General features: G+C 32.3%; 1 protein-coding gene and 1 long non-coding RNA gene across 2 annotated transcripts; one reads left to right on the forward strand and one right to left on the reverse strand.

The window, feature by feature from the left end:
• Positions 1–7,239: 7,239 nt before the first annotated feature.
• On the reverse strand, positions 7,240–9,097 carry LOC114304128 (uncharacterized). Its single transcript, XR_003643962.2, has 3 exons — positions 8,897–9,097; positions 8,069–8,110; positions 7,240–7,599 (listed from the first exon to the last, which is right to left on the reverse strand). It is a non-coding gene; the product is annotated as an uncharacterized LOC114304128 (long non-coding RNA).
• Positions 9,098–11,107: 2,010 nt separating this feature from the next.
• On the forward strand, positions 11,108–12,457 carry LOC114317188 (protein ALP1-like). Its single transcript, XM_082895201.1, has 3 exons — positions 11,108–11,635; positions 11,736–11,892; positions 12,150–12,457. The coding sequence occupies exons 1-3, from the start codon at positions 11,108–11,110 to the stop codon at positions 12,455–12,457; spliced, it is 993 nt and encodes a 330-aa protein (XP_082751327.1).
• Positions 12,458–27,439: the final 14,982 nt, after the last annotated feature.

Consider the following 27,439-nt stretch of genomic DNA (forward strand, 5'->3'; position numbering starts at 1 on the left):
CTTTCGGAAAGGCTACGGTGGCGTATTGGTGATGAGAAAAACGTCCAAATTTGGAAAGATAGATGGGTGCCTCGGCCATCTTCATTCATGGTTTGTTCATCGCGGAATGGGTTGGAGGAGCATGAGCGGGTGTGTGCTTATTGATAGAGATGCCGGGATATGGGATGCTATTCGAATAGAAGAGTGTTTCCCACCTTCTGAAATAGAATTAATTCAAACAATTCCGATCTATCCACATCGGTCGGAGGATTCATTAGTGTGGCATTACACTAAAAATGGGCACTTTTTTATTAAGTCGGCATATCATCTTGAGATAGATCTTCGAAAGAGAGGAGTGCAATTTGCCAGTGCGATCCAATTTGCAAGTGTTGCTGATGATGTTTATGAGTTGTGTCATTTAGCGGCAGAATCAGTTTATCACTACATTTTTTTGTTGTGAGTTTTCTAGGGAGGTTTGGGAGTCTAGTAGCCTATCTGCAGTGTTGGAATGTCGTTGAGGTGTTTGAATGGATAGTGGGGTTGTCATCGGGTTTTGATTCGACAAGCGGTTAACTTTTCTTTGTGATTTGCTGGTGCCTTTGGACTCATCGCAATCAGGTGATTCTTAATGATAAAAGGCGTTCGGGTGGTGTGGTGGCTAGAAAAAAATGTTACAATTTAAAAAAGATTCATAAGAATTAATATATACGGATTGAACTAAATTAAATGCATTTAGAAAGTAAATTTAGATTAAGTATGTAAAAATAGTAAATAAAATTAACTATAATATTATAAAAAAAGGTTTTGACTACAAGACAAAATAAACACATGACTCAAAAAAAACTCTTTTGCAAAACTAATTTTAAAAATTCATAACCAAATAAATTTTGGGTTGTGTTTGGTTTAATTTTAGAATTGTTATTCTCTTTTTGGAGTTGTGATTTGAGTGTGGAATTGTAAGTTGGGTTTTGAAAAGTGTTTTTGTAAATCACAACAAAAAACATGCAGCGGAATAAAATGTTTAGATCATACCTCATTTGATCTAAAACCTCGTGGATAAATCACGTGCTTCCAGAATCTAATCAATCAATCCCAGCAGTGGGATGATATTACAATGGTGAATATCACCCACACAAACCACAGTGCAAATGACTTGATCGTTGTTTCTTGGGAGAGAGTAAGTTTATGGGTTGAAACAAAACATACGTTGTTTCTCTCTTGGTTACCCATAACCATATATCAGATATATATTATATTATTATTATTTATCCATATCAGTTAAAACTGATAATATCTATATCCTGAGTGGTTATCCTAAATAGGTTTGAATTTAATTCAAAACCTATTTGGATAAGATCCAAATTATGTTCAAATGGTCATGCCACATGGGCGCCCATTACTAACAGTTTTAAAAAAAATTATATTTGTTTTAGACATTATAAAACTCTTTTCTTTTCTTTTTTTGTGCAATTGCAACTTGTTATTTGAAAAAATATATATATATTTGTTTTAGACATTTTTTAAGTGAAAATATTTGGGACCCCCTTTGGGGATGACCCTCACACTCCCAAAGTGATCATAGCCCTCCATTTATGTGTGGAGCCCACTCATATATGTGCGGGATCCACATCATGAGTAATCCAGATTTGTAGAGTCTTGTGAGAGCTGGAGTCTCAATCATTACTCTTTTTTAAATATAGAAAAAAAAAATTAGATTTTTTATAAAAATAATTTAACAATCTCATTACTAACCATCTTCAACACTATATCATCAAAAGAGTTTTGAATTGAGTTTTGTATTATGTGTTTGGTTATAAGTTTTGAAATTAAATTTTGAATTAAGTTTTGTGTAATTTTGAAAAATATTTTGAAAGGTGTGCCTTTGGAAACATGATTCCAAAGGCAAACCAAACGGAGCCTTGAATTTTCAAATTTCTAAAACCTATTTACAAATGAAGGATTCTATCATACGCCCCTTACTATATACATCTTTTAGTTATGAGCATTTTTTTTTTTTAACTATGACATTATTTTGAGATCTTTGGTTATGATTAGAATTGCAAATGAACAGAATCGTTCGTGAACAGACTCAAATTCATCTCGGTAAGGACTCGTTCAAACTTGGTTTGTTATTTTTTATTTATTTATTATTTTATTTTATTTTTTTTGGCTAAAATTCACAAAAAGAAAAAAAATAGACTAAAATAGTCAATAAGATAAAGGCCTCTTTTGGGAAGATGACTAAAAGTCAAAAACTAGCTTTTAACCTATTTTGAATCACATCATCTCTATACTTTTTTACAAGTTTTTCAAAAAAAAGTTAAAAAGTCAGCTTTTAACCAACTTTCCAAAACAATCCAAAATGCAACATCAAACACATAGTCATTTCACTTTTTCTCTCATGAATATCACATCCAATTACAAAAAAAATCTAACAATCTTCTCAAACATAAAAATTTTAACCTATTAAAATAGCTAAAAACTAAAATAGGTTACTATAGCTAACTTTCTAAACGAGGCCATTTGATAAAATATTAACTTTTCTTTACTATGTTTATATTATATATATATATATATATATATAATTTTATAATCAAAATTTCAATTGTAACTTTAGTCTCATATGCAAATGTGAATTTATAATTTTTTTAGCTCGTTAAAACTCGAGTTCGAGTCAAGCTTAAACCAACTCAGCTTGAGCTCAGTTCATTAAATTTTTATTGAGTTTGAACTCAAACTCGTTAAAATCTTAATAAATAAACCCAAACATACTAAAGTTCTCCTTTCCAGAATACTAAAAAAAAAAAAAAATACTAAAGTACGGCTTGGCATTTGCAGCCCTAGCGTAGTCTTTCCCTTTCAAAATATACAAAACAAAGACTAGTTTTGAAAATTCATAACTAAAAATTTTTTCGATTTTCAAAACTTTTTTAAAAAACTTAGAGAAATTTATTTTAAATATTATTTAGAGGATTTATAGCCCAATAAATTCACAAAGTATTCTTGTGTTCCATCTAATCCCATACACTTGAATTTATATTTCAATAGATCATTTTTTTCCATATTAGAAGTATTACATGGACTATTTTACCCTTATAGACTTTTATTATAATATATAGGAGATAGAAAATTATTTATTGTATATATTTCATTTATTATATATATAAAATATTGTATATAAATATAGAAGATTATTATTTTTAGTGCTTTCCTCCTTCACTATTATTTTACAATAAGGTCTTGTCATGGAAGAACATTTGGAAGAGAAGGTTATTTGTACATGTAGAGCGATCATATAGATGATGACGGACTCGCAATAGGGATAAAGGTAAACCGGTGATGAACAATATTTGTTTGCCATTGCTATACAGAAATTGTAGTCTTTTCGTCGGTTTTTGAAGTTATCGATATTGTATAGTTTATTCACCGATTATACCGGAATTAATTATGTACAGATTTTTTTTTAAAATATGTGTCATTATATATGAACTATTTGATGATTTTTTATATATTATTTGATGATTTGATGTAAATTATTTATTACTATACTTGTTGGTTGGACAATTATTTTTATTAACATTGAACAATCGAAATAGTCGATTTTTATTTTTTTAATTTTGTTTCGTGTTTTCACATTGCAGTGTAAATGTTCACATTTATATGAGTTTAAAATTTAGGTTTTTTTTTTTTAAGACTAGTTGTATGTTAATTGTAAATCGTGAACATTCACATTATATTTTGGTATAAATTTTGTTTTTCAAAGATTAGTTGTATGTTTGTTATTTTTGTTACCGTGCTTGTTGATTGAATAATCATTTTTGTTACTATTGAACAATCTAAATAATTGATTTTTACTTTTTTTTTAATTTTATTTTATATTTTTACGTTACAGTGTGAATGTTAATTGTAAAAACAGTTCTAGATAAAAATTTCTTGTTACCCAAACAAAACCTAGGTGTCACGACCCAAACTTGTCCCTACAGGTTTAGCATCGTAACCGGCCAGTAATCCTTAGATTACCAAAGGCCTCTTGGCATAATGGCATATAACAGGGGCCGCGAAAGCAATTAATCAAGACATACATAGTCCATAGAGCTGTGCTGACATACATGAAGCAGGTAACTTAAAACTTTTTATAATAGTAAAACAAACTTTACACATCACTTCCAGGTACACATTACCAGACACTTTGCCCAAACAAAACATAGTACAACATAGCCTAACATAATAACCAAAAACAGCCATGAAACTTGACTTCAAACGGAACCTCCTCGGGAGGCACAATGGTTGGCTGACAAAACTGAAGTGTAGGCCATCAACTCTGGGCCTGATCTCGTGCTTGCTCACCTACATATATAATATAAAGAATGAGCTAAAGTCCAGTGATTAATAACAGAGTAAAAACTTTAATGAATGATGCCCATAACATATTTCAAATCTCATAACAGAACAAAATCATAATTATGTCCATATTAAAATCATGTGTGCTACATCCCTTAGCACAAACATGTCTCTTGGGTCATGCTTATCAAGTTCCATGAAGGAACCTCCGGTACCGGGTAACGTATCTCATATATAGGCCACGGTATGTTTTCCCCCGGGCGAGGGCCTGTGCCACGGTATTATTTCCCCCGGGCGAGGGCCTGTGCCAAGAATACCACAATTACGTTCAAAGAAAATTTGGACAATCATTCATTCATACAAAACATAGCATTTCAGGGAGCTTGTCATTTCTTATCATCAGAAAATAATTAAAGTTAAACATAACTTTACAGCGTTATTACTCACAAACAATTGGTCGCCCTAACTAGATGGCAAAATGGCACTTCACTTATCCTGAGGTGCGTGACCTACACGAATACACATACAATTACCCACTTGAAACACACGCTCGAGTTATACATAACTTACTATGTTTGTTCTTAGTGTACGTTTAGCCATTAACCTCATTATGGAGTTTTAATCATGGCCTAGGAGTGCCTAGGATGGAAAGAGGATGCAGTAATGCACTTGAAAAACATTTCCCAAATTTTGCTGAAAATGGGGTCCCCGCTCGAGCGGACATGCAAGACATGAAAGCTCGCTCGAGCGGGAATTTCCTCGCTCGAGTGGACTGCAAACTAGACAAAAGTACTGGATGCATGAATTTCACGCTCGACGGACGCTCGATCCCCGCTCGAGCGTGAGACTCAGACCTACGCTCAAGCGTGAATTCTCTAGCTCGAGCAGAATGTAAAACATAAGAACTTCTGGGTATATGCATTTTACGCTCGAGCGTGACTCTCGTCGCTCGAGCGGAAGCGCATGTACTTAGAGTGCACGCTCGAGCGTGCAGTTCCCCGCTCGAGCGTAGATCAAATTTCTGGAATTTCTAGATTGATCTTCAAGCACAAAACTCAACCTTTAAAACTTCAAACTTGATTTTTCTGGGCCAAATTTTCCGGAAAACACTTAGAAACTCATAATATAACATGTTTTGAAGGTCATTTCATAAAATCAAAGCTCAAAAGTATGCCAATTGAACGCAATTTCAATGTAAGTTTTATGAACAATTCAAAAACATAACATGCATGAGTTCTCATGAACTCCAAATTTCCAAAGCTTGATCAAATGCAAGATTCGACTTAAAATCATGATGAGCTTCTAAAGTATAACCATGATATGACCATACATGTAAGAATTTCATGAAAACAACTTCAAGGTTCAAAGATATGTACATACATGGATAGTTTAACTCTCAAATCTACTCTTCTAGGCTATTTCTGGACTTAGCCTCTCATTTTTCCATGAACCATGCAATGAAAAACTTAAATTCACAATCAAGAGGGTGATTTTCCTACCGTAAATCTTGAATTCCAAGTGTGGTAGCTCAATTATGAAACTCTCCTTCAAATTTCCCTAAGTCTTAAGCAAATTCTCTTGTTGAACAAAGTTTCTACCAACTCTCTCTCTCTCTCTCTCTCTCTCTCTCTCTCTCTCTCTCTCTCTCTCTCTCTCTCTCTCCCACGTTTTGACCAAGGGAAAGGAACATAATGGTGACAAACATGCAATAGGCATAAGAGACATGGACTTGAGAGAGCCCACTCAATGGCAAGAGTGTAAATAACTCTAGCTAAAGTAATTCAATATCATTTATTCTAATTTAATTTTTTCAAATCAAATTTTAATTAAACCTACCATAACATTCCATAAATCCTAATTAACACATAATACAAGTCAATTTCTAAATCGGTCGCCGATAGGGCTTTCAATTCGCAATTTGAAATCAAAACTCAAACAGATCTTCCTATGCTGAACAGATATAAACACTAAAACGCAAGGCACACGTGCAGATTAATTCAGAATTTCGTCTTAATTTTTTAATCAAACATAATTAATTACGGATTAATGTTAATCATGGGTCGGGGTTGTTACACTAGGGCAACCCTAATCACCCTAAAACCCCTAATAAATTCAAGGCTATTTTAGGAAGATGGTTAAAATCTATCTTTCAGGTTTTAACCCATTTTAAATCACATCATCTCTCACATTTTTTATACAGTTTTTCAAAAAAACCAAAAAAAAAAAAATCAAAAAGTCAACTTTTAACCATTTTTCCAAAACAACCCTCACTCTCTCCTCATTACCTATCTATCCTGCTACCGTTTGATTCTAGGATATAAAGGGTAGGATTGGATATTGTATATTGTAGGGTCCACATATCCCATGTTTGCAATTGTTTTTTAAAGAGGATATAATATACTATGGGATTGTATATCCCCTAAAATTGGAGGATATACGACCCTGTTTGTTAGGGGTATATAAGGGGCGGATATGAGGGGGGGCCGGATATAATATAAGGTGAGTCCCATATGTTTTATTGTCTCCCTATATCCTATGTTTAGTTGATTTGAATATAGGAAGTCCGGATAGTATGTCCTCCAAAAAAGGGAATATTATACAATACCAACCCCCTCATGGTATTGTATATAGGGAATTTTTCATTTAAAGGTAAAAAATAATTACTATCACCTTATCCCATCTTATATCCTATCTTAAACCAACATAATATAAGTAACCCTACAATATATATAATCCATCTCATATCCTACAACATATTATATCACATCTTTATCCTTAGGTATTACATATCCTCCTCAAATCCTTATATTCAATCGGGACAATCAAACGAGGCCTACATGCCACGACCTAAACCCGCCCCTATAGGTTTAGCACCGTAACCGGCCAGTAATCCGTGATTACCGAAGGCCTGTTTAACAATACTGACAATAATACAATATAACGGGGCTGGGGGAAACCAATCAATAACAACATACATCGTCCAATGAGCAGTGAGGACCTAAATGGAGATAAACTTTCATGTACATAGCCATTTATGCCCATAAGCATATATAGACAAGACAAAACATAAGTTAGGGAATCAATCCCATCATCTGGAACAGTATTGACATTAGTCTTAAAACATTCTTTTCACTTAACAAACTCAAAAGGGTGAAGTCGAGCCACCCAAAAACACCTTGACACATGCTAGTTCGAAACCTCGCAATGAGGGACAATAGCTGGCTTGACAAAACAAGGGTTCGGGTCGACGCCTCCAGCTTTGATCCGGTGCCTGGCCACCTACATATATATAATAAACTGTGAAGTAAAGCCTCGTGAATAACAAATGTGTAAAGAGGTTAAGAATGATGTCCTTTACAGTCTTTGAAACAATCGATTAGCATTGGAACACTTCAATCACTATCATTTGTCAATCAATCGTTCAATTTAATCGATTCAATCAATCTTATTCTTATAGGTCATACGTGGTACATCCAATAGCAACAATACACTAGGTCTTAAAAGACCGAACAATCAATTGATGGCCATCAAACAATAACACTAGTTCCAAGATTTGGAACTGACAGAGATCTCTGTAACAATAACGATGTCAATAACAATACCAATCACAATACGCTATGGATGCCACGAATACAATTCAAAATAGGATCAGCATTCAATCGATAAAAGTATCATTTCAGAAAACAATATGATTTATCAAACTGAAAATAAATACGATTGAACATATATTTACAACATTGTTACTCACAGTGGGCTCCTCGGTACACGTACTAATGGTTCGGTGTCTGACCTAAACAAATAAAGTCAAGCACAACACAATTACAATTACACTCTACAATCGATTTAATTCAGTTACTTGTTTGTCTTTCGATTTCTCTCATTTGATTCTAATTTTTCCTTCAGTTATTCCTATTTATTTTTCTCCATATCAAACCCAATTTCAAACCCACAAATTTTAAAACATGAATTAAACTTTCAAAACTCTTGAAAAATTCATGTACAATTGAAATTCTAATTTAATTTTCACAATTTGAATTTAATTCAATTCCTTCACCCTTTTACTAATTTCTTTGAGATTACATGAAATTGATTCTTAATTCTTTTCTATTTTCCTTTAAATCATGAAATTGGAGTTACGAAACTTTGCATATATGAAATGAAGACCAAAACTAAATAATTTTAATTAGAACAGCTCTAATTTGGATTATTATTAATTTTCTTCACATCAAACTCAAATTCAAACAAATTCCTAATTTTCAAAGCTTTTCCTTTTTCTCTTCAAAATATGAGATGGAATTAGTTCAAATTCTTCAAAATCTATGATGCATGTACAATTAGAGTATTAAAACTTACAAAATTTGTTCATGCATGTAGAAATGGAACACAAATTCATGCAAGACTACAAAAAAATCAAACTCAACATAATTGATTCTCAATTTAACTTCATAACCATAAACCTAGATCAATTTCTTTATCAATTTATTAATTTCTTCTAATTACATGATATTGATTCCAAACTCATCTTTAATTTCAAGGGTAATATAAATATTACAAGAAATCAAGCATGATTTCATACCTTAAACTTTATTTCCAGCATATTTGGTTAATTTTTCTTTCTTTCCCTTGTTCTTCCTTCAAATTTTGAACTCCTTGTTGAATTTCCAGCACCCTTTTTCTTCTCCAGCAGCCAAGTAGATTGAACTCTCTAACTCTCACGCAGTTTTCTCTCCCTTTCGTTGGGTCTCAAAGTGTTTGAAGCAATTCCCACAACTCCTCCAGCAAAATACACCATGAGTTCTCTCTTTTATTATCATTTTATTTTATTTTATTACAAGGTAGTGGGACACTTGTCTTTATAAGGTTTATTCATGAAGTGATAAACTTACCAAACACTAATCTGCTCTTCCATCAACTAATTAATCAAGTTTGAATTTCATCAGTTAGGATTAATCTCTGATCAAAAATAATTTGGCTAATTTCAATTTAATGTAATTAATTCTCAATTAAGACTTAATTTGATTGTATCTAATTTTACGAATCCAAATCAGATTTTTAATTTTTAATTAAGCTCTTATAAGGCTCTACTATTAAATTGATTCCATAATAAAAATCCCTAATTAAACGAATCGCTCCATGACTTCTAATTAGTTAATCATGTCTAAATCCATTCATTTAGAATTAATCATAACTAATCACAAATTCCTCATAACTCGATTAGTCAATTTAACTTCAATTAAGGCCCAATCAATCATAATTTAGTTTATTAATCTGAATCAGATCCTTAATCAAATTCCCAAAAAGGCTCCAAATGTCAAATTAAACTTATTTTCATCATCAATTTTGATTTCCCAAATCGTTTAGGCCTCCAGTTTCTGATCAAACCCAAAATCCTTGTCAATAAATTTTTTATGCAATTGAACACCTCATGAATAAACTTAATTCGTAATAATCTTAATTTCTCAAACCTTATAACATAATTAACTTAATTGACTCCGATTTGAACCCAATTAATCAAATCTTGATTTTACTAAACTGAACTAAATGTTAATTAAACTCCCAAATGGGTCTGTAATTACAATTAAATTGATTCAACTTCTTAATTTCACTTCCTTAAGCCATTTGGACCCTTAATTTCTAATTCTAAAATAAATCTTTAATAGAATTATATACGAATCAGATTCTACAATTCTCATAATTCTCAATTTAAATTAGGATAATAACTAACTAAAATCCCAAATCTCCTTAATTAACCAAATATAAAATATTATACGTGGCGGGGTCGTCACACTACAATACCACCATCCCCCCATTATATCATATCCCCTGGGCTGGGATATGATTTAAAAAGGGCTCAAGAAAACATATGCGGCTCAATACATCCAACAGAGAAGAACAACTCTGGTTATGCAAGTGTAGATCTACTCGATTTTCTGGCCGACTTCCGTTGACAAAGCTTCTTTCTAGTGATAATCATCGTTTCCCTCTATTTTGCTCTCTTTTTGTTTGATTTTTTGGTTTTGGGTTTTCCTTGTATGATTTTTATCTAGAGCATTTGTGGCCCTTCCACTGATTTTTGTTCAATCTAAACCCTCTTGTCTATGATTTTTGGAACTTTCTAAACCCACTGATTTTTGTTCAATCTAAACTTTCTAGATCCTTTTGTTATTTATACAAGGGTTTGTTCAATTTGGTTTTTGTTTGAAATCAGAGGATTGAGAGAGGTTGCATATATTAACTAGTTTGCTTTAATTTTTTTCCTCCATTCTTGTACATCTATGACCTGTGTTTGATAGTGTTCATTTATACAAGATAATAAAAATTTGTTTGTTTTGTATGTAAAAATCTAGGGATTTGATTGAATCAAACTCTTGACGTAAAAAATAAAAAATAAGTAAATAAACAAACAAACAAACAAACAAACAAACAAACAAATAATCTATGAAGAGTTTGATTTTTTACATAATTAGATTTTTATATATTGAGAAAGGTAGTTTAAAGATTGATTTTTGTTTGATAATCAGATTTTTATAATTAGATTTTTCCCAAGATTGATATATTGGGAAAGGTAGTTTACATAATCTAATTGTCTAGAAAATTATGTCAAAAGTTTTTTTTTTGTTGTAGCTTAATAATCCTTCTTATTGAATGCTTCTCGTGGATAAGATTATTTTCTATCAAATCTGATTGTTTACATGAAAGCTGCTGTGAATAGTAGTTAGCATTGATTTAGTTTTCTATTTGATTGCTTTAGTTATTTAATTTACTATTGCAGTATTTCTTTTCATAGATGGCAAATAATAAAGGATTTGATGGTAGGAGGGACCTCATTGAGGCCTACGTTACCCTGCAACATATTGTATCGTCCATGAATTATACTTGTGGAGTTTATATTGTCATTTTGCATGCTGCACTGGAAAGGTTTGAGGCTACGAGGAAAATAAGTAGAAATCCTAATCCTTTCAAACAACAAATTGACCACCTAAATAGGTTGGTCGGAGAAAATGACATAGACTGCCATGAACAACTACGAATGAATAGGAATACCTTTATGCGGTTGTGTGGGCTTATCAGAACAAGGGGTGTGTCAGATTCAAAATATGTTGTGTTAGAGGAAAAGGTTGCTATGTTCTTGACTGTGCTTGGGAACCACCATAAAAATCGAAATGTCAAATTCAATTTTATAAGGTCTGGTCAAACATTTAGTAAGTATTTCAATGATGTCCTTAAGGCTATGCTTCGACTGCAAGGTGTCTTACTGAAGACACCTGAGCCAATAACTATTGGGTGCACAGATGATAAGTGGAGGTGGTTTCAGGTAAATGCTAGTTTTAGTAATGCTTCATGTTTGATAAAAGTTATAATATTCATAATTACAATTTAATAAGTAATAATTTATTTTTGGCAATTTTTGGTAGAATTGTCTTGGTGCAATTGATGGCACTCATGTTAGAGTGCTAGCTCCTGCAGTAGATAAAGCAAGGTATAGATCAAGAAAGGGTAGAATTGCGACTAATGTCTTGGGTGTTTGCTCCCATGACATGCAGTTCATATATGTCTTACCTGGATGGAAAGGTTCCGCTTCAAATTCTAGAGTACTTAGAGATCTCATAAGTAGACCAAATTGATTGAGAGTGCCAACGGGTACAGCTGCATTTCACAATATCTTTACTATGTATAACCTCTGGCCTTGTACTTAAATTACATAATTATGTAATTATATAATTCTACATTATTACAGGTTACTACTATCTAGTTGATGCGGGCTATACTAATGGGGAGGGCTTTTTAGCACCTTGTAAAGGACAATGTTACCACTTGTCTACTTGAAGAGAAAGGGGTGCCCCCAACTAACCCAGAAGAGTTCTCCAATATGAAGCACTTTGCGGCTCGTAACATAATAGAGAGATGTTTTGGTCTTCTGAAGCTTAGATGGGCAATATTGAGGACATATTCCGACTTTCCAATCAAGACTCAATGTCGAATTATCACAGCTTGTTGTCTTCTACACAATCTCATCAAACATGAGATGCCTATGGATCCATTGGAGGTAGACTTAGATGACACATTGCCAAATAATCAAGAAACAGGGACGAGTACATTGACACAATTGAGGGATCTGACCAATGGACTAATTTGAGGGACACTTTAGCTAACCAAATTTATAATGAGTAGTTAGCTAATAGGATGTAAAATTAAGTACTATTTTCATTGGATGAGATGTTTTTTTAATAATTATGTTGTGTTGTGAGTTGGCGACTTGTAACTTAATAGGATGATGTAGATATGTAACTTATTTTATGTTTGAGTTATTTGTTGAAGACATAACTTTTTCCTGTGTTTGTTTGGTTGTCTTAATAATATTATTGTTGTGTTATAAATGGCTGCATGTTAGGTATGAATGACACAACTATTACTAGTGGATGTCGAAAAAAGGGTAAGGGGAAGGCAACCACTTCCTCATCAAGAGGTCGTAGAGTGTGGACCCCGAAAGAGTGTGATGTGTTGATCTGAGCCATGAGGGATCTGTTCAGTGAAAAATGGAAAGTTGACAAAGGTCAGTTCAGGTGTAGATTTTACTCTGAGTTGGAGAAGCTTATTATATTGGCTTTTCCTGGAACTGATCTTCATGCATCCCCTCATATCGAGTCGAAGATCAAATTTTGGAGAAGACAATACAATTTGCTTACTGACATGCTTCGCTTGAGTGGCTTTGGGTGGGATGACTCTGACAAGATGATTTTAGTCAACATTGAGCAAGTTTGGGAAAACTATGGCAAGGTAAAAAAAAACTACCTTAACCATTTTGCATTATTTATTAACTAAAATTATAAAATCTGAAATAATGTTGTTTTGTAGAGGGAGCCAGATGCCAAGGGCATAAGAAATGTCCCTTTTCCTTACTACGAGGATTGGGTAATTCTCTTTGGCAAGGATAGAGCCACTGGAGTCTTTGTCAAAGAACCCGCTGACATTGGTTGATGTCTTAGAAAAAGAGAACCAAACTTACACTCCAATTGTTGATCTGCCTGATTGTTCCTTATCAACATCTAGGATTCCATGCAACCAAGGTGGCTCAGGCACAACTTCTAAGAGAAGAGCTAGGGAAGCTGAAGGTATTGCAAAGGGTCTTGTTGATAAGGCTGTTGAGTTTGGTTCATTCTTTGAGAAAACCAACACTACCATGGAAGAAATTGCTCATAGGATTGGTTATGCCCATGACTTATCTCAAGCTAGGAAGCTGGTTAATGGGGAACTAGTCAAGTTTCCACTGAACACGAACGACAGGTTAAGAGCAGCTACCCTTATTGTGAAGGATGCTGAAAGGGTTGATTTGTTCTTTAGCTTGCCTAAAGAAGACAAAATGGAATGGGTATGTTTGCTGGGTATGTTTAGGAGGGTGTGTTTGTTGTAGGCTAGTGAAAGATATCTATTTATATATTATAATATTTAGTTTAGCTATTTCTCTTGAGACATATGTGTAGTGCCTATTTTGCATAGTAATTAGGAGGTTTAGACATATCTTGACAAACTAACTGGTGTACATCCCCCACAAATGGCTTTTGTGCCTAATTTTGTTGTAATTGTTGGGGTTGTAAGTAAGCTTGTGGACATGCATATATAAAATATGATGTATGGTGACAATCATGATGCTTAATATATTAAGTTGTCGATTGTAAAAAAATGTTATCATTTGCTTACAATGAATGATGGTTATTTTTAATTATAATGGCATGGATTATTTTATAAGAATGATGATGCGTGATGAATGAATGAATGAATGAAGATGTCATTTTTTTCATTCAATGATGATTATTTTTGTAAGATAGAATTTTTTAGAATGAGAATTATTATTATTATTTTTTTTTGTAAAATTATTGAATTTAATATAATATAAATTTTTTTTATCATTATCAGGTTGACATTAATATAATATATATATATATTTGTATATTTATTTTGTTTGGGAAAATTATTGAATTTAATATGAATCCTTAATTTGTTCAAATAAAAAATAATATGTATTTTTAATTTGTTTATTTGCATTAGTTTTGCAGGTGGTGTTATTTTTTCCTACACTGAACAATCTGGTTTTGATGGACATAAGGGCAATATGGGTATTTAAAATATATTATAAGCACAATCTTGAAAATTACTTATTTATATCCCACAATATATTTTGTAAAATAAACATGGATAATATATATCCAGTCTTATAAATCAAGTCAACAAACATGAATTGGGGGATATATTATCCAATACATATATTTTATTCATTATATATCCTGACTAAATCTCGTATTATATTATATCATCCATTTTATATCCAATGAAACAAACAGGGCCTAGATTCTCTAGCCATCTGAAAACAAAGAATATATCTATAACATATATAAAAAGAAAGAAACCGGTTGAATCTAACGCAAAATGCCAAACGTGTCTAAAGCACAATTGCCCTCCATTTTGTGGTTTATTACTCTTCACTCCATTTTGTTGGTTGTTCGTTATTTATTATTTATTTATGGATAAATTACACTAACGGTCTCCATAGTTTTTAATGTGTAATCGATATATTTAATATATGAAATATTTTTAGTTTTGAATTTTTTAATTTAATGAATTGGTTTAATAATGATATCAAAGTTGTCATTTTATTTGATTTTTGGAAAAATAAAAACTAATTTAATGATAATAAAAACAACCACTCATTATATGATTATCATCCAAACACGTAATAAAAATTAATTTGGTAAAAAAATACATAAATAAATGTCTAACAAATTGATCAATTTTACATAATTTTATCTTTGATGGATAGAAATAATTTTTAAAAATTTAGAAATATTTTTTTGACATTTATTTTTATCAAATTGACGATTTTGCCCTTGAAATTGAGCAATGGTATCTTCAGTTGTCCTCATTTGGAATAAAATGCAAAATTTATGGTCAAATGTGTCACAATTGAAAAGTCAGAGACCAAAGTGACACGAGCATCAAACTATAAGGGCTGTTAGTGTAATTCACCCTTTATTTATTTTTAACTGGTTGATTGCTCATCATGACTTTTGAATAATTTGTCTTTGCTGATGGAGGAAGGCTGACGAAACTCACAACGAGGGGTTAATATGGTCTGGTTGGGATTGATTTAGAATGAAATCAAGATTAATTTATTGGCTACAATTCTAAAAAAATTAAAATAAAATTAACTCATTAAAATTATGAAATTGATCTAAACCAAATTATTTAAATATTGCCCGGTTTAATTTGAAGGGAAATTTGGTTATAAACCCCCTTTACCTTCCTTTCATTGTTAAAAGGACTAAGAAAAAAATTATACTTTCTAAACCCCCTCATAATTATAAAATCTTACATAAAGGACAAAATTTATTCTTTAAATATTTTATTAGACTATTATACCCTCAATTAAATTTTCCCACCTTCTCCACCCACTCTCCCCACCTTCTCTGTCTCTCTCCTCCCTCTCTCCCTTCTCTAACTCTTTCAAGCTTCAGATCTGGAAGCTCATACCGCCTCTGGAACTCCTGCGTCGACCTCGCCAACACTGCCAGCGTCCGATCCTCTTCCGCCGCTCTCTCCATCGCCAACCTCCGCCGCTCCCTCCGTTACCGACCTCAGTAATTTTATATATATAATTAGCAAAGATCTCGCCGACCTCCGTCGCCGTGGTGCAGCTGCTTGAATCAACCTTACCGATGTTATGTCATGTGGTATCTATCTATCTCTCTCTCATTCATTACATGAGAATGAGATTATTTATGAAGGGGCTTGATATATATATGTATATAGATAAATCGTTGTAATAAATAGTCTGCGGACTGCCTTACCGTAAGTGGTGGTGAGGATGGTCTTGTGTTGGCTGCTTTGTAAGAGTGTAGGCTTTGCCAAGTGTGCTGTGTTTATAGCTCTATGGATTTGTCCTCCAAAATATGTGTACACTCTTATGTATTTCTCCAAATATATGTATATATATATATATATATTATGTTATGTGTAAGTGTTCATGTATTTTGTCATTGTATATTTTTTCTTTTTTCTTTTTTAGCTAATTATATTAATAATTCCTACATTTTGTCACTAATTTCATTTTAATTCCTACACTTTGAACTAGCTCAATTTTAAATATTGTGTCAATTTAGTCAAATTAATATTGTTGCTTAAGGTTTTGACGGAAAATGGTTATTAAGTTAGCTAAGGCTAAATCACTGATTTAAAAAAATTTATAATTTTACTTCTAAAAATATGACACACGATTGTTTACGTACATATTTTTCATAAAAACCACTAGCGAGAGAAATTATTTAAACTAAATTGATAGAAAATTATAAATTTATAATCAAAATCGAATCAATTAAAATTAGACAAGGATGAACGACAATATTATCAAATAATTTCAAATAATGCGTATCACACACACATATATATATATATATATATATATATATTTGTGTGTATGAGTGTTGTTGAACACATGTATTCTTTGAAATCAAAAGATGGAGAGATATTTGGATGTGTTCTCTAAAATGGCCACCTCAATCATATTATGATTATGTTGATATTTGGATGTTTTTGTTTAGTTTTTTATCTGTGTGTTTTGTGGTTATATATCCTTGTAATATAGATTTGTGTTTTTACTAGTTTTTGAATTGATCTGTTCATACTCATCTTGTTCAATGGATGATCGATCTATTAAAATGGATGATCTATTCAATTTCTCTTTCTTTCTCTCTCTCTAATAAGAATCTCTCTAATAAGAATTTCACACAAAAATTTTACTAATCAGAGTAAAGTTTACTATGATTCAAAGTAAAATTGAGTAAAATTTTACTCTGATTCAGAGTAAAATTTTACTTTGAATCAGAGTAAAGTTTACTATGATTCAAAGTAAAACTTTACTCTGAATTTTTACTTTGGTTAAAAAACATGTTGATTTTCTTAGCAACCAAACTATATTTGGTTTTCTTGTTATGTTTCTATGATTTTCTCAGCAACCAAACACACAAGGTTATTAATACATGACACTTAGTGTGATTCAAAGTGGATACTCTTCTTAGATCATAGTAAAATTGTACTTTCAGAGTAAAATTTTACTCTAAATCAGAGTAGAGTTTACTATGATTCAAAGTAAAATTTTACTCCGGTTAAAACCATGTTGATTTGCTTAACGATATAAAATTTTACTTTGAATCATAGTAAATTTTACTCTGGTTAAAAACATGTTGATTTGCTTAACAATATAAAATTTTACTTTGAATCATAGTAAATTTTACTCTGAATCAGAGTAAAGTTTACTATGATTCAAAGTAAAATTTTACTCTAAAATACACTGTGAAAATGGTTTAATAGGAGAACTAATAGATATGAGGGTAATATAGTAAAAGAAACAAGTTTTAAAATATTAGAAGGTTTTGAAAGTACCTATATAATTCTTATCCTTTTGAAAGACAAATTAGACAGTGAGGGGTCTATCACCAAATCTCCCTAATTTGAAACCACGATTTCACATAATCTATTCATAAAAAAAATCATTTAACATTTCCAAAAAAATTTAACTTATTATAAATTTTAAAAATAATAATAACATGCCCATTAAACAAACTACTCTCAATATATCAATTTTATTGAGTATTTTATTAATACAAGAGGTATATGTCATTTTTTTAAAAAAAAATAAAAATTAAATGGTATATATATTTTGAAAAAAAAAAATATATACTTACTAGACTAATTTATTTTTCTTGTAAAATAAAATTTTCACAATGTTTATAGAAGAAATTATGTTTAATTATTAATGTACTCAAATTAAGTCAATATTTTTATACACATACTTTCATTCCACCAATAAAATTTTAAATTCTGCCTTTGGTGACAAGACCCCCACGCAAAGCGCGTGGGGGCCAACTAACATATATAAAAAGTGGCAAAACATTAAGTTGAGTCTCAAGCTCCAGTTACAAAAAATGTCATTTATACAAATTAATATTACATATATAAAAATTGATGGACAAAATTATGGATTCATAAGTTGGGATTTATAGTATTTTTGTTCCAACAATATATAATAAAATTTTAAAAAATGTTAGAGATATATAGTTTGGTATAATGATATAATAAGAGTTGGACCTTTTATCATTGGATGTGTAATAAATTGAAAGTTGACATCTATTATACCACATCATTGTCGGTCAGAGTTTGGACGACAATGTTTGTTTTTAATTTCCTCTTTCAAACAATGTTCACTATCGAAATGGTCTTGTTCGAGTGAGCAAAAAATTATATATTGTGATTAGCTCCATTTCTAATGCCCATGAAGTCGAAGAAGAGCCTTAGGTGAAAACAAGGTTAGTTAACAATTAAACAGTAACTTATATGGTTTTTGTGTCTAAGATTGCATGTTTTTTTATTTATTTGCTCCGTAGTGTTTTTGTTGTGATTTATATATGGGTTATAGATTTATAGCAATTGAATATGTTTGTAAATATATTTATATGAGAAATTAGAAGCATGTTTGGTTTGTATCTCAAAACATGTTTTTGGAGAACAAAAATTTAACAAAATGTTTAGTTGAAAATTTTAGAGAAAAAAATTTCAAAATCACTTTTCTCTCTACTACACATCAATCAATCACTTTTTCTCTATCATCTCTCATTCTTAATCACTTTTTCTCTCATACCCCATCTATTCAACTATAAAAAAATATCAAATCACCTGAAATTCCAAAACTCCAAAACTATTTTCAAAATATACAACCAAACAAATTTTAAAATTTTCTAAACTCTTTCCAAAAAATTATTTTTGAAATAATATCTTCTTTAAAACTTAGCCACCTGTGTTGAGTATACATGTTGGCTCAGCCAACCAAAAGCCACCATGTTTTGCTACTAAAGTTACTATTGTTCGGTACACATATGTCTAGATTCTTGCCTTTTAATTGATACATTTTGTAAAAACCAAGGGGTGGTTTGGCTTGTTTTCAGGGGAAAAAAAATTATTGAAAATTTTGAAATTAATTTGATAAAAATAAATATCAAAAAAATATTTTTAAAAAATGAATTTTGACCTCCTAAAAGATAAAATTATATAAAAGTGATAAGTATTTTTAAATTTTTATTTATTTCACCAAATTAATTTTTAGTTAAAAAAATTGAAACAAGCTTTTAAAAATCAAATCAAACATAGACAAAGTGAATATGCATGGGCTGGATTTAGTTGGTTTTAATGTTTTTTTGAGTGGTTAACACAATGAATAAATTAGCAACTGCTTTGGTTATATCCATTCAACCTAATCACTCAAGCAAGCAAACAATGAAGAAATTAGCAATTGCTTTGATTATACCCATTCGACCTAATCACTCAAGCAAGCAACCAATGAACAACAACGCTCAAACAAGGTTACATATTTTTATGGTTAAACCATTTGTCAAACTAGACAATCTAATATGTGATTTTCTGATTTGCAATTTTTTTTAGGATAAATTACCAATAAATCTTTTTTTGGGACTTATTATTCATTAAGTCATATTGATAAATTTATCAATCTCTCTTATTTTTATGAATAAATTTACAGTGATAAATTTGTCAATAGGACTTGTAGGTAAATAAGTCCAATTAATAAGTCTGATTGGTAAGTGTCCCCCCCCCCCCTTTTTTTTCTATAAAGAGATGATACTTAATTTGAATTTAACGTTCTCAAACTCAATTTTTTTGTATCTAATCAAGTCTATTTATAGATTGATATTACGACCTTAAAATTATCTAAAAACGCCTTAATAATATTATATATTGTGATGCATCTTATTCTCAATCAACAATAACGCGTGGGAGTCCAACTAGTAAAATATAAAAGCCCAACTAGTAGAATATAAAAGCTCCGTGCGTGGGAGTCCAACTAGTAGAATATAAAAACCCTGTCTTGGGTTCGTCCGACGTCTGTGTTGGGGATCGGAGATGCCGATATATTTCCGAGCAAGGACAAATCACGGCGACGACTGGTACGAGATCAAGAGCGATGATTCCACCACTGTTTACGACCAAAAAAACCAAATAATGTGGGTGTTTGAGAAGTTGTTATTTTAGTAGATTTTTTTAGTTTTTGATTATTTTTGGAGGAAATTTTTTTTATGTTTGGGAAGATAGTCGGATTTTTTTGTAGTTAAATGTGATGTTTGTGAGAGAAAAAATGAAATGATTATAAATTTAATGTGATATTTTGTCTGAATTTGTTTTTTTTTAGTCTTTTAACCTATTTTATCTTTTAACAAAAAACTAACCAAAAAAAAAAAAACTCTTCCCAAACACCACTAATGTCTCCAATTTTCCCTCCGCCAAACCACCTCGCTCAATCTTCTACCGTAGTTGTGGGTTCTAGTTCTAGGATATATGTCATTAGGGGTAGCGATTTCTCTAGTGAGTACACCCCAATCCCAGAGAGCTTCAAAGATGTTTGAATACTTTTTGTCCTGAAAACGGTTGGCACAAGACATTTTCTATGATGAAACCAAGAGAGTCGTGTTACTCTATAGCCTGGAATGGAAAGATATACGCGTTGGGATCCTGTGCAATGGACGAGGAGGATCCATATCCCTGGGCTGAGGTTTTGGATACAGACCTGGGTGGTGGTGGTTGGACTCCGTTGCCTGAAGATAAACATATGGATTTTGTCGTAACTGGCCATGCAGTATTAGATGGTGGGAACCGAATTCTAGTCCATTCTGAGTTTGATCCTTGCCTATACTATTACGACGTTCAAGATAAATGTTGGGGGATATATTCTAGGGATTTTGGCGTCAGCAAGAATTCATCAACCTTTTTGGATGGTGTTGTGTAGTATGTTGATTGGACAACCCCCGGGGTGATATATGCTCTGGTTGTCTCTAATGGTGAAACCGTCCCCAAGCAAGTCAAGGGCTTGGAGGATCTCCCTTTTGATAAATACAAGAATATTGCTATTATGAATAGGATTGATTGTGTTTGTGATAGATATTCTGATGATTTAGATTTTGAGTGGGTACCAGCAGAAAGAGCTGAGGGTCCTAAAAAAGCTGTCATTTGGACCAGCTTAGATTTATAGAATGTTGCCGGTGCGGCGCTTCATGTGTATTTCTCCAAATTTAAGATTTCTAAAGTGGAAAACGTAACAGCAGTGGGTGATGAGCTGTGGCTCATCCTTTAGCTCACAAGCATTACCGTGTCAGGGCCTCTATGTATGTTGACTACCTTTCAACGTAACAACTCCTCCTCCTCCTTCTGCATTTCTTCTTCAATCTCTTTATTTATAATAATTCTCATTTCCTCTTGGTCCTGCATTGCATTGCATTCCATTCCATAGACAAGCTCTTTCCATTAATTAATTGGTGTCTCTGTGTGACTTTTTCTGCTTCATTTTTGTACTCCCCCGTTTTACTACAAAATTTTCTCCCCCTTCCTTTTAGACAACGATGAAGCCCTCTTCCATCCCTCTAACCTCTTATCGATCTTTTCCAAAACAAGAGAGTCCCAAAAGACACAGCTCTAGGGTTACCTCCCAACAGCAGACCCAAATACGTAAAGGAAGACTCAATTGGACACCCTAAAACTCCTGCCGACCCTTTTCGAACTTTGCTGAACATTAATTCCAACAATGCTACTCTTTCTTACTTAAGTTTATCTTTTTAAGTCCAAAAACAAGTTTGACAATCCTCAAAAGTGAAAGAAAATTAACTACCATAAGGAAAAAAGACAACATTATCTATATATTGTAAGTGAGAAACACCTACTCTATCCCTCCCAACTAAAAACCTATCAACTAGCCCAATCTCCCTTGCCCTATCAGTCAACCTATCCAACACGTCGGCCACCAAAAAAAAAAAAAGTGATAATGGATTCCCTTGTTGTGTAGGCACTCTAGATGCCTTAAAAGGACTAACCATCTTTCCCATATACAATGACTGGCAAATTATAAGTCAAAAGACACCACCTAACCACTTCCTCCATCTTTCGTCAATCCCTTTCTTTCCATAACAGAATCCCAAAAAAAATTCCTATCCACATGGATGTAAGCCTTCTCAAAATCTACCTTGAAGATGACTCCCTCCTTTAACATATTATAAGTGTTCTGCATTTCCAACCGATTGCGCAAACTTATTCCAACATGTGAAAGGCACATTGCTTACTCCAATCCAATCCACCCTCCATACGAAGCAATTACATCCGAGCTTTGGCGCCTTCCTCTCCGACCACCTTTTAAATCTCACTGCAACTCCTCTCTTATTAATCTGACTCTTACATAAGAAAGAGCTTTATTGACTTGGAATGACCGGAGAACTTACGACCCTTCATATTACTTGTTCAGTTTCTTTTCAGTGTGATTCTAGTTGATGAACAAATCAGTCCTCACACACGCCACGCCACTACTCTTTTCCCAATCCGTTCCATGCTCCCCAAATTCAACATTTGATGCTGAAGACTAGAGACCTTTAGTGCAAGTAACCCCTTTAATATACCTTTTTATCTGTGCTTGCCGCTGCATCTGCCTATCTCTCTCTGTATTCTCTTCCCTGTCCTTGCTGTTTTTTCTCCCAAATAAAATCTTCCTCGATGTATTAGGCATTTCCAACCATCCTTGTCTATTATTAAACCCTGCCACCCATTTAGAAATCTTACCAAAAACTCCTCTTTTGTTTGAAAATTTCTGAAAAACAAAGAACCGATGAGCTGTTTATGTATCTTTTGAAGAATGACCTTTCGGCGTGCATGTATCGATCTCTTTGAGATTACATTATCCAGTAGATTCCCCCAAATCAACCTTCATGTAAGTAACTCACCATCAACTGTCTGTTTGTTTCATTCACTGTTTGTTTCATCCTGTGATCACCACCAACTCTCCCCTCGATTCTTCATCAATCTGGATAATGAACATCTTATGCTCTATTTTTGGGCTTTGATGAAAGTTCCTTGCAGGCTTTCTCTTTATTAAGAAAACTAGATTAGAGACACTCAAATCTCTAATCCTAAAAAAGAACAGATGAATCGGAGCCTTTTCTTCCACCATAGACATCTCATCAAGGAGAGTATAATTATTCTCACTTCCTTTCACAGCTTTTCTATTTAATTTTTCTATGAATTATTTTCACTTCGAGTGTAAAGAAACCTGTACTGCTTGCTTTTTCGCAATCTGTTTTGTTGAATTTTTAGGTTACAAAGTGGAAATGGTTATATGGTCCTCCTATATGATATTTATGATTGGTTAGGCAAGTTGTCCTTTATGCTTTGGATGTGAAAGATGATGAGAAAGATGACCTTTTCCGTGGGTCAATGTGAGATTCTCTATCTGTTTGATTCTGTATATGTTCGTATGTAGTGCTGCTTATGGATTTTGCTTGTGCATATATATTTTGAGAATGTGTAGTTTGGTGTTAATTATGTTTATAGTTATGAGGCAAAAAATGGTTTCAATAAGTTGGAAAACTTATTATTTTGAAGTTGGGAGAGGGGTTTTTTTTATACTCTTTGATTATTAGTTTTCACTTATAAGAATTTGTGATATGATGCTGGTTTACTACCATTGTGTCTTGCTTGGGGATGCGCACTTGAAGTATCTAAAAAAGTTTATACCTTTTTCTTTCTTTTTTTTTTCTTTTTTTTTAATGTTTGAAAATGCACATTGGGGTAATGTAATGTTGTTCATGTACTCCATAATCATCTGCACTCACTCTTTTAGGTTTTTTTAACCTAAACTCATATTTTCTTATCAATTTCTATTGAAAGTTGTCCATCTGGCGAGGATGATAACACAACTACAACCATCAAATCGAAGAAGCTAAAGATTTAGTGGAAGAAAGAGATAAGAGTTTGCGGAAAGATTGTTCTGTGATTACTTCGTCACCTATGTTTGTGCCTATGTTGGTTGAATTTTAATCGTGTTGCTAGCTCCTAATTTGTATAATGAGGATTTTTTTTTTTTTATTGATCTGGTGTAATGAGGAACCTTGGTACCTATTATCTAGAAAGAAATATACTTAAAATGTTTTTGAATGTTTTTTTTTTTTTTTCTTCTTCTTTCTTTTTGTTCCCGCTGGTTTCGAGGTCTCGTCCACCTTCCTAGCCGTTGACCTCAGATCTAGAGCATCAATTCCATAAGAATATGCTTGAATCACTCCTATAACAACAAAATTACCCAGGTGAATAGACAATCCGCCATTAATTCTAAGCCCTTGAAGTAACAAAGTTTGATTTAGAACACCGAGACTTGTTTGGTTTGTATCTCAAGATATAATTTTTGAGAAAATCTTTTAAAATTTTGTTTGATTCAAATTTTTTGAATTTTTTTTCCAAAATTACTTTGTCTCTCTTATACATCAATCAATCACGTTTTCTCTCACACACATCTGCTCAACCACAACAAAATATCAAATCATCTCAAATTTCAAAATTGTTTTTAAAATATGCAACCAAATAAATCAAAAAAAAAATTCTAAACTCTCTCAAAACAAAAATTTAAAAATTTATTTCAAAACACAAACCAAACACATCCCAAATTTTCTGTTTGAGGGAGGAAGTTTCAACCTTAGATATTGGATTCAAACACACACAGAATCAGGAAGTTTCAGGTTTAGATATTTTGGACTCATTGTAAAAAATATTTATTTTTTAGATAGCTTTTAAACTTTATTACTTTCTATACAAATGGAATTAATTATACTTATTAAATATTTCTTTTAACATATGCTCTAAGGAGACATGTTAACAAAAGTCATAATTTAATTGAAAAGTGTTTTAAAAATATGTGAAAATAATTTTAAAATGAATTGAATTTTGTGAAATATTATCTTTTTAATTTTTTTTTTGAAAGGTTTGGATTATAAATCTAATTTTAAATTTTTTTAGTCAACAACCTCAAACTCTATTCTTTTAGGAATAAAAGGTGAAAATAATTTGAAAAATTATATTATGTTTACTTATCTATTTATTTATCAATTGTTGTTCACTTAATCTGTTTATTCTCTCTCAGGAACGAAGATTGCCGCTCGCTCCTCCACGTCGCCGCCTCTTCAGCTCACCCCAAGGCCCATCTCTCTTTCTCTCTTCCAAATCATCTTTTTTACTTTCCAAAGCTACTGTTAGGGTTTAAAGGATTTGTCTTTATTTACTTATTCCTCGTTTGTCTGAGCAATTAAATCAATAATTAGTTTGTCATACACATTTTCTGTTGATTTTGGGGATCATTTTGTAGGAAAATCTAACCTTTTGTTCGAATTTTCATCTGATGGCTCTCGTTGACATGCATTGTACTATTCCGTTTTTGAAATTTTAATCTTGATGTTTTTTTTTTCTTTTTCTTTTTTTTTTTTTAATGAATTGATTAGGTTGTGAAGATACTATCAGCTGCAGATCCATCTGTAACTGGTATAAACAGTGCGGATGAGGAGGGCTGGGCGCCACTTCATTTCGCATCTAGCAGTGGGAATGTAGAAATTGTGGAGATTTTGCTCAGCAGCGGTAAGGAATTGTTATCAAGTTCCAAAAGAGTTTCTATTATTTGTTTCAAGTTTGTGTTGGATGGTCTTGAAAATAAGTCCAAGCTAGTTAGTTGTATGTCATAGGAACAAATATATCTTTCAAGAGAAAAATAAAATGTAAAATTGGGAGAAGAAGACTGCATAAATGTGAGTGATGGGTTGCTTGCAAGTCCAGAGCACTGGCTCAGAGTTGTTGCTTTAGTTCTTGTGAGAATTTTAAGGTTGGCAAGGTTATTTTATATTAACTGTAACTAATATGGTATCATTCAAGATGTAATGGTGCAGACTAGCACATGTACCCTTTTTAGATTAGAGGAAGTAGGTTTTGAGAGATTCTATTTCATGGAGACCTTTAAAAGATATGTGTGTTTGTTTGTGTAGCTTGCTTTAATGTGTGAATTCTTCATTTTATCTTTTTAATTGTTTGTGTTTGTTTTCAAGCAGCTTGCTGATTCTGTGCAGTGTGCTGTACCTTCAATATGCCAATTTCTGTGAGGTTAAGGGTGGTCAAGGGTGTGAGAATAGTAGATGACTACTAGTCTCAAAAGCTTAAACTGTGACATGTTAGGAAATGGACCAAACAATGCATATCAAGCTTTTTAACACCCTACTTCACGTGTAATCCTGACTTGCACAGCTATATGCAATCATTCAAACATAGAGAGAAATAGAATGTACATGGAAAACCAATGGAGACAAAGAAACTTGAGCCTAAAACTTTTCCCAGCTTGAGTTATGACTATGCTAGATCACAATTAGTCCCAACAGCTTACTCTATTAGGAAAGCACCCACCAATGCATATGACTCCAACAAATACATTATTAAGTAGGATGAATTTGGCGGAAAAAAATCATTAATACAATAATGAATTGGTGACACCACCTATTTGTCTTGGACATTATAATGATATCTCTGATTGAATCACTCTTGAATCATATTCCACTGAGTAAATTGTAATATGAAGAATAGAGTTTTATATATTCATTGATGATTGATCCATCAATTGTTGGTGTATGTCCTTGCTTATGGATTGCTATGTTTTGACCTCAATGTGGTGAGCCTCCCAAGTTACCATCTCCTTTCTTTGAGGTACTTGAGACATTTGGCACTATTATAGGAAAATGGTGTGCATGATGTGACCCATTAACTGATGGTGTGTTACTAATGGTGCCATCAATTGGTTTTACGAATGTTATTGAACAATTTTTGCTGGTGTTTTTATAGGATCTATCTTGAGTATACTTGGAGTTTTTTCTTTCTATTTGTTTAAATTAGCCATTTAGCCAAAGTTCGTAGTTTCTTGTCAAAGTGATATCATTGTATATCAATAGCGACATTTTTTAAACTTACAGCTGAAATTAAAATGCTAATGCACAGGGGCAGATGTTAATTTGAAAAATGATGGCGGTCGTACTGCTCTTCATTATGCTGCTAGCAAGGGTTGGTTGAAAATAGTTGAAATTCTACTTTCACATGGTGCAAAGATCAATTTGAAGGACAAGGCATGTAACTTCACACTAGTGCCTTTTTGCTTTTATATTTAAATATATATACTTTTGTTAAGCTTGTTTTGTGCTGCTGATAGCATAGGTCTTGGATTTCTTCT

The sequence above is a fragment of the Camellia sinensis genome, chromosome 11 (assembly GCF_055761805.1).
Source record: "Camellia sinensis isolate YWXY chromosome 11, ASM5576180v1, whole genome shotgun sequence".
In the NCBI taxonomy this organism is placed as follows: domain Eukaryota; kingdom Viridiplantae; phylum Streptophyta; class Magnoliopsida; order Ericales; family Theaceae; genus Camellia; species Camellia sinensis.

Coding starts and splice junctions, on each gene's coding strand:
- LOC114317188 (XM_082895201.1), top strand. CDS start 11,108: ATGGCAAATAATAAAGGATTTGATGGTAGGAGGGACCTCATTGAGGCC. Junction 11,636..11,735: donor ATAAGTGGAGGTGGTTTCAG/GTAAATGCTAGT, acceptor AATTTTTGGTAG/AATTGTCTTGGTGCAATTGA. Junction 11,893..12,149: donor TGTCTTACCTGGATGGAAAG/GTTCCGCTTCAA, acceptor GTCTACTTGAAG/AGAAAGGGGTGCCCCCAACT.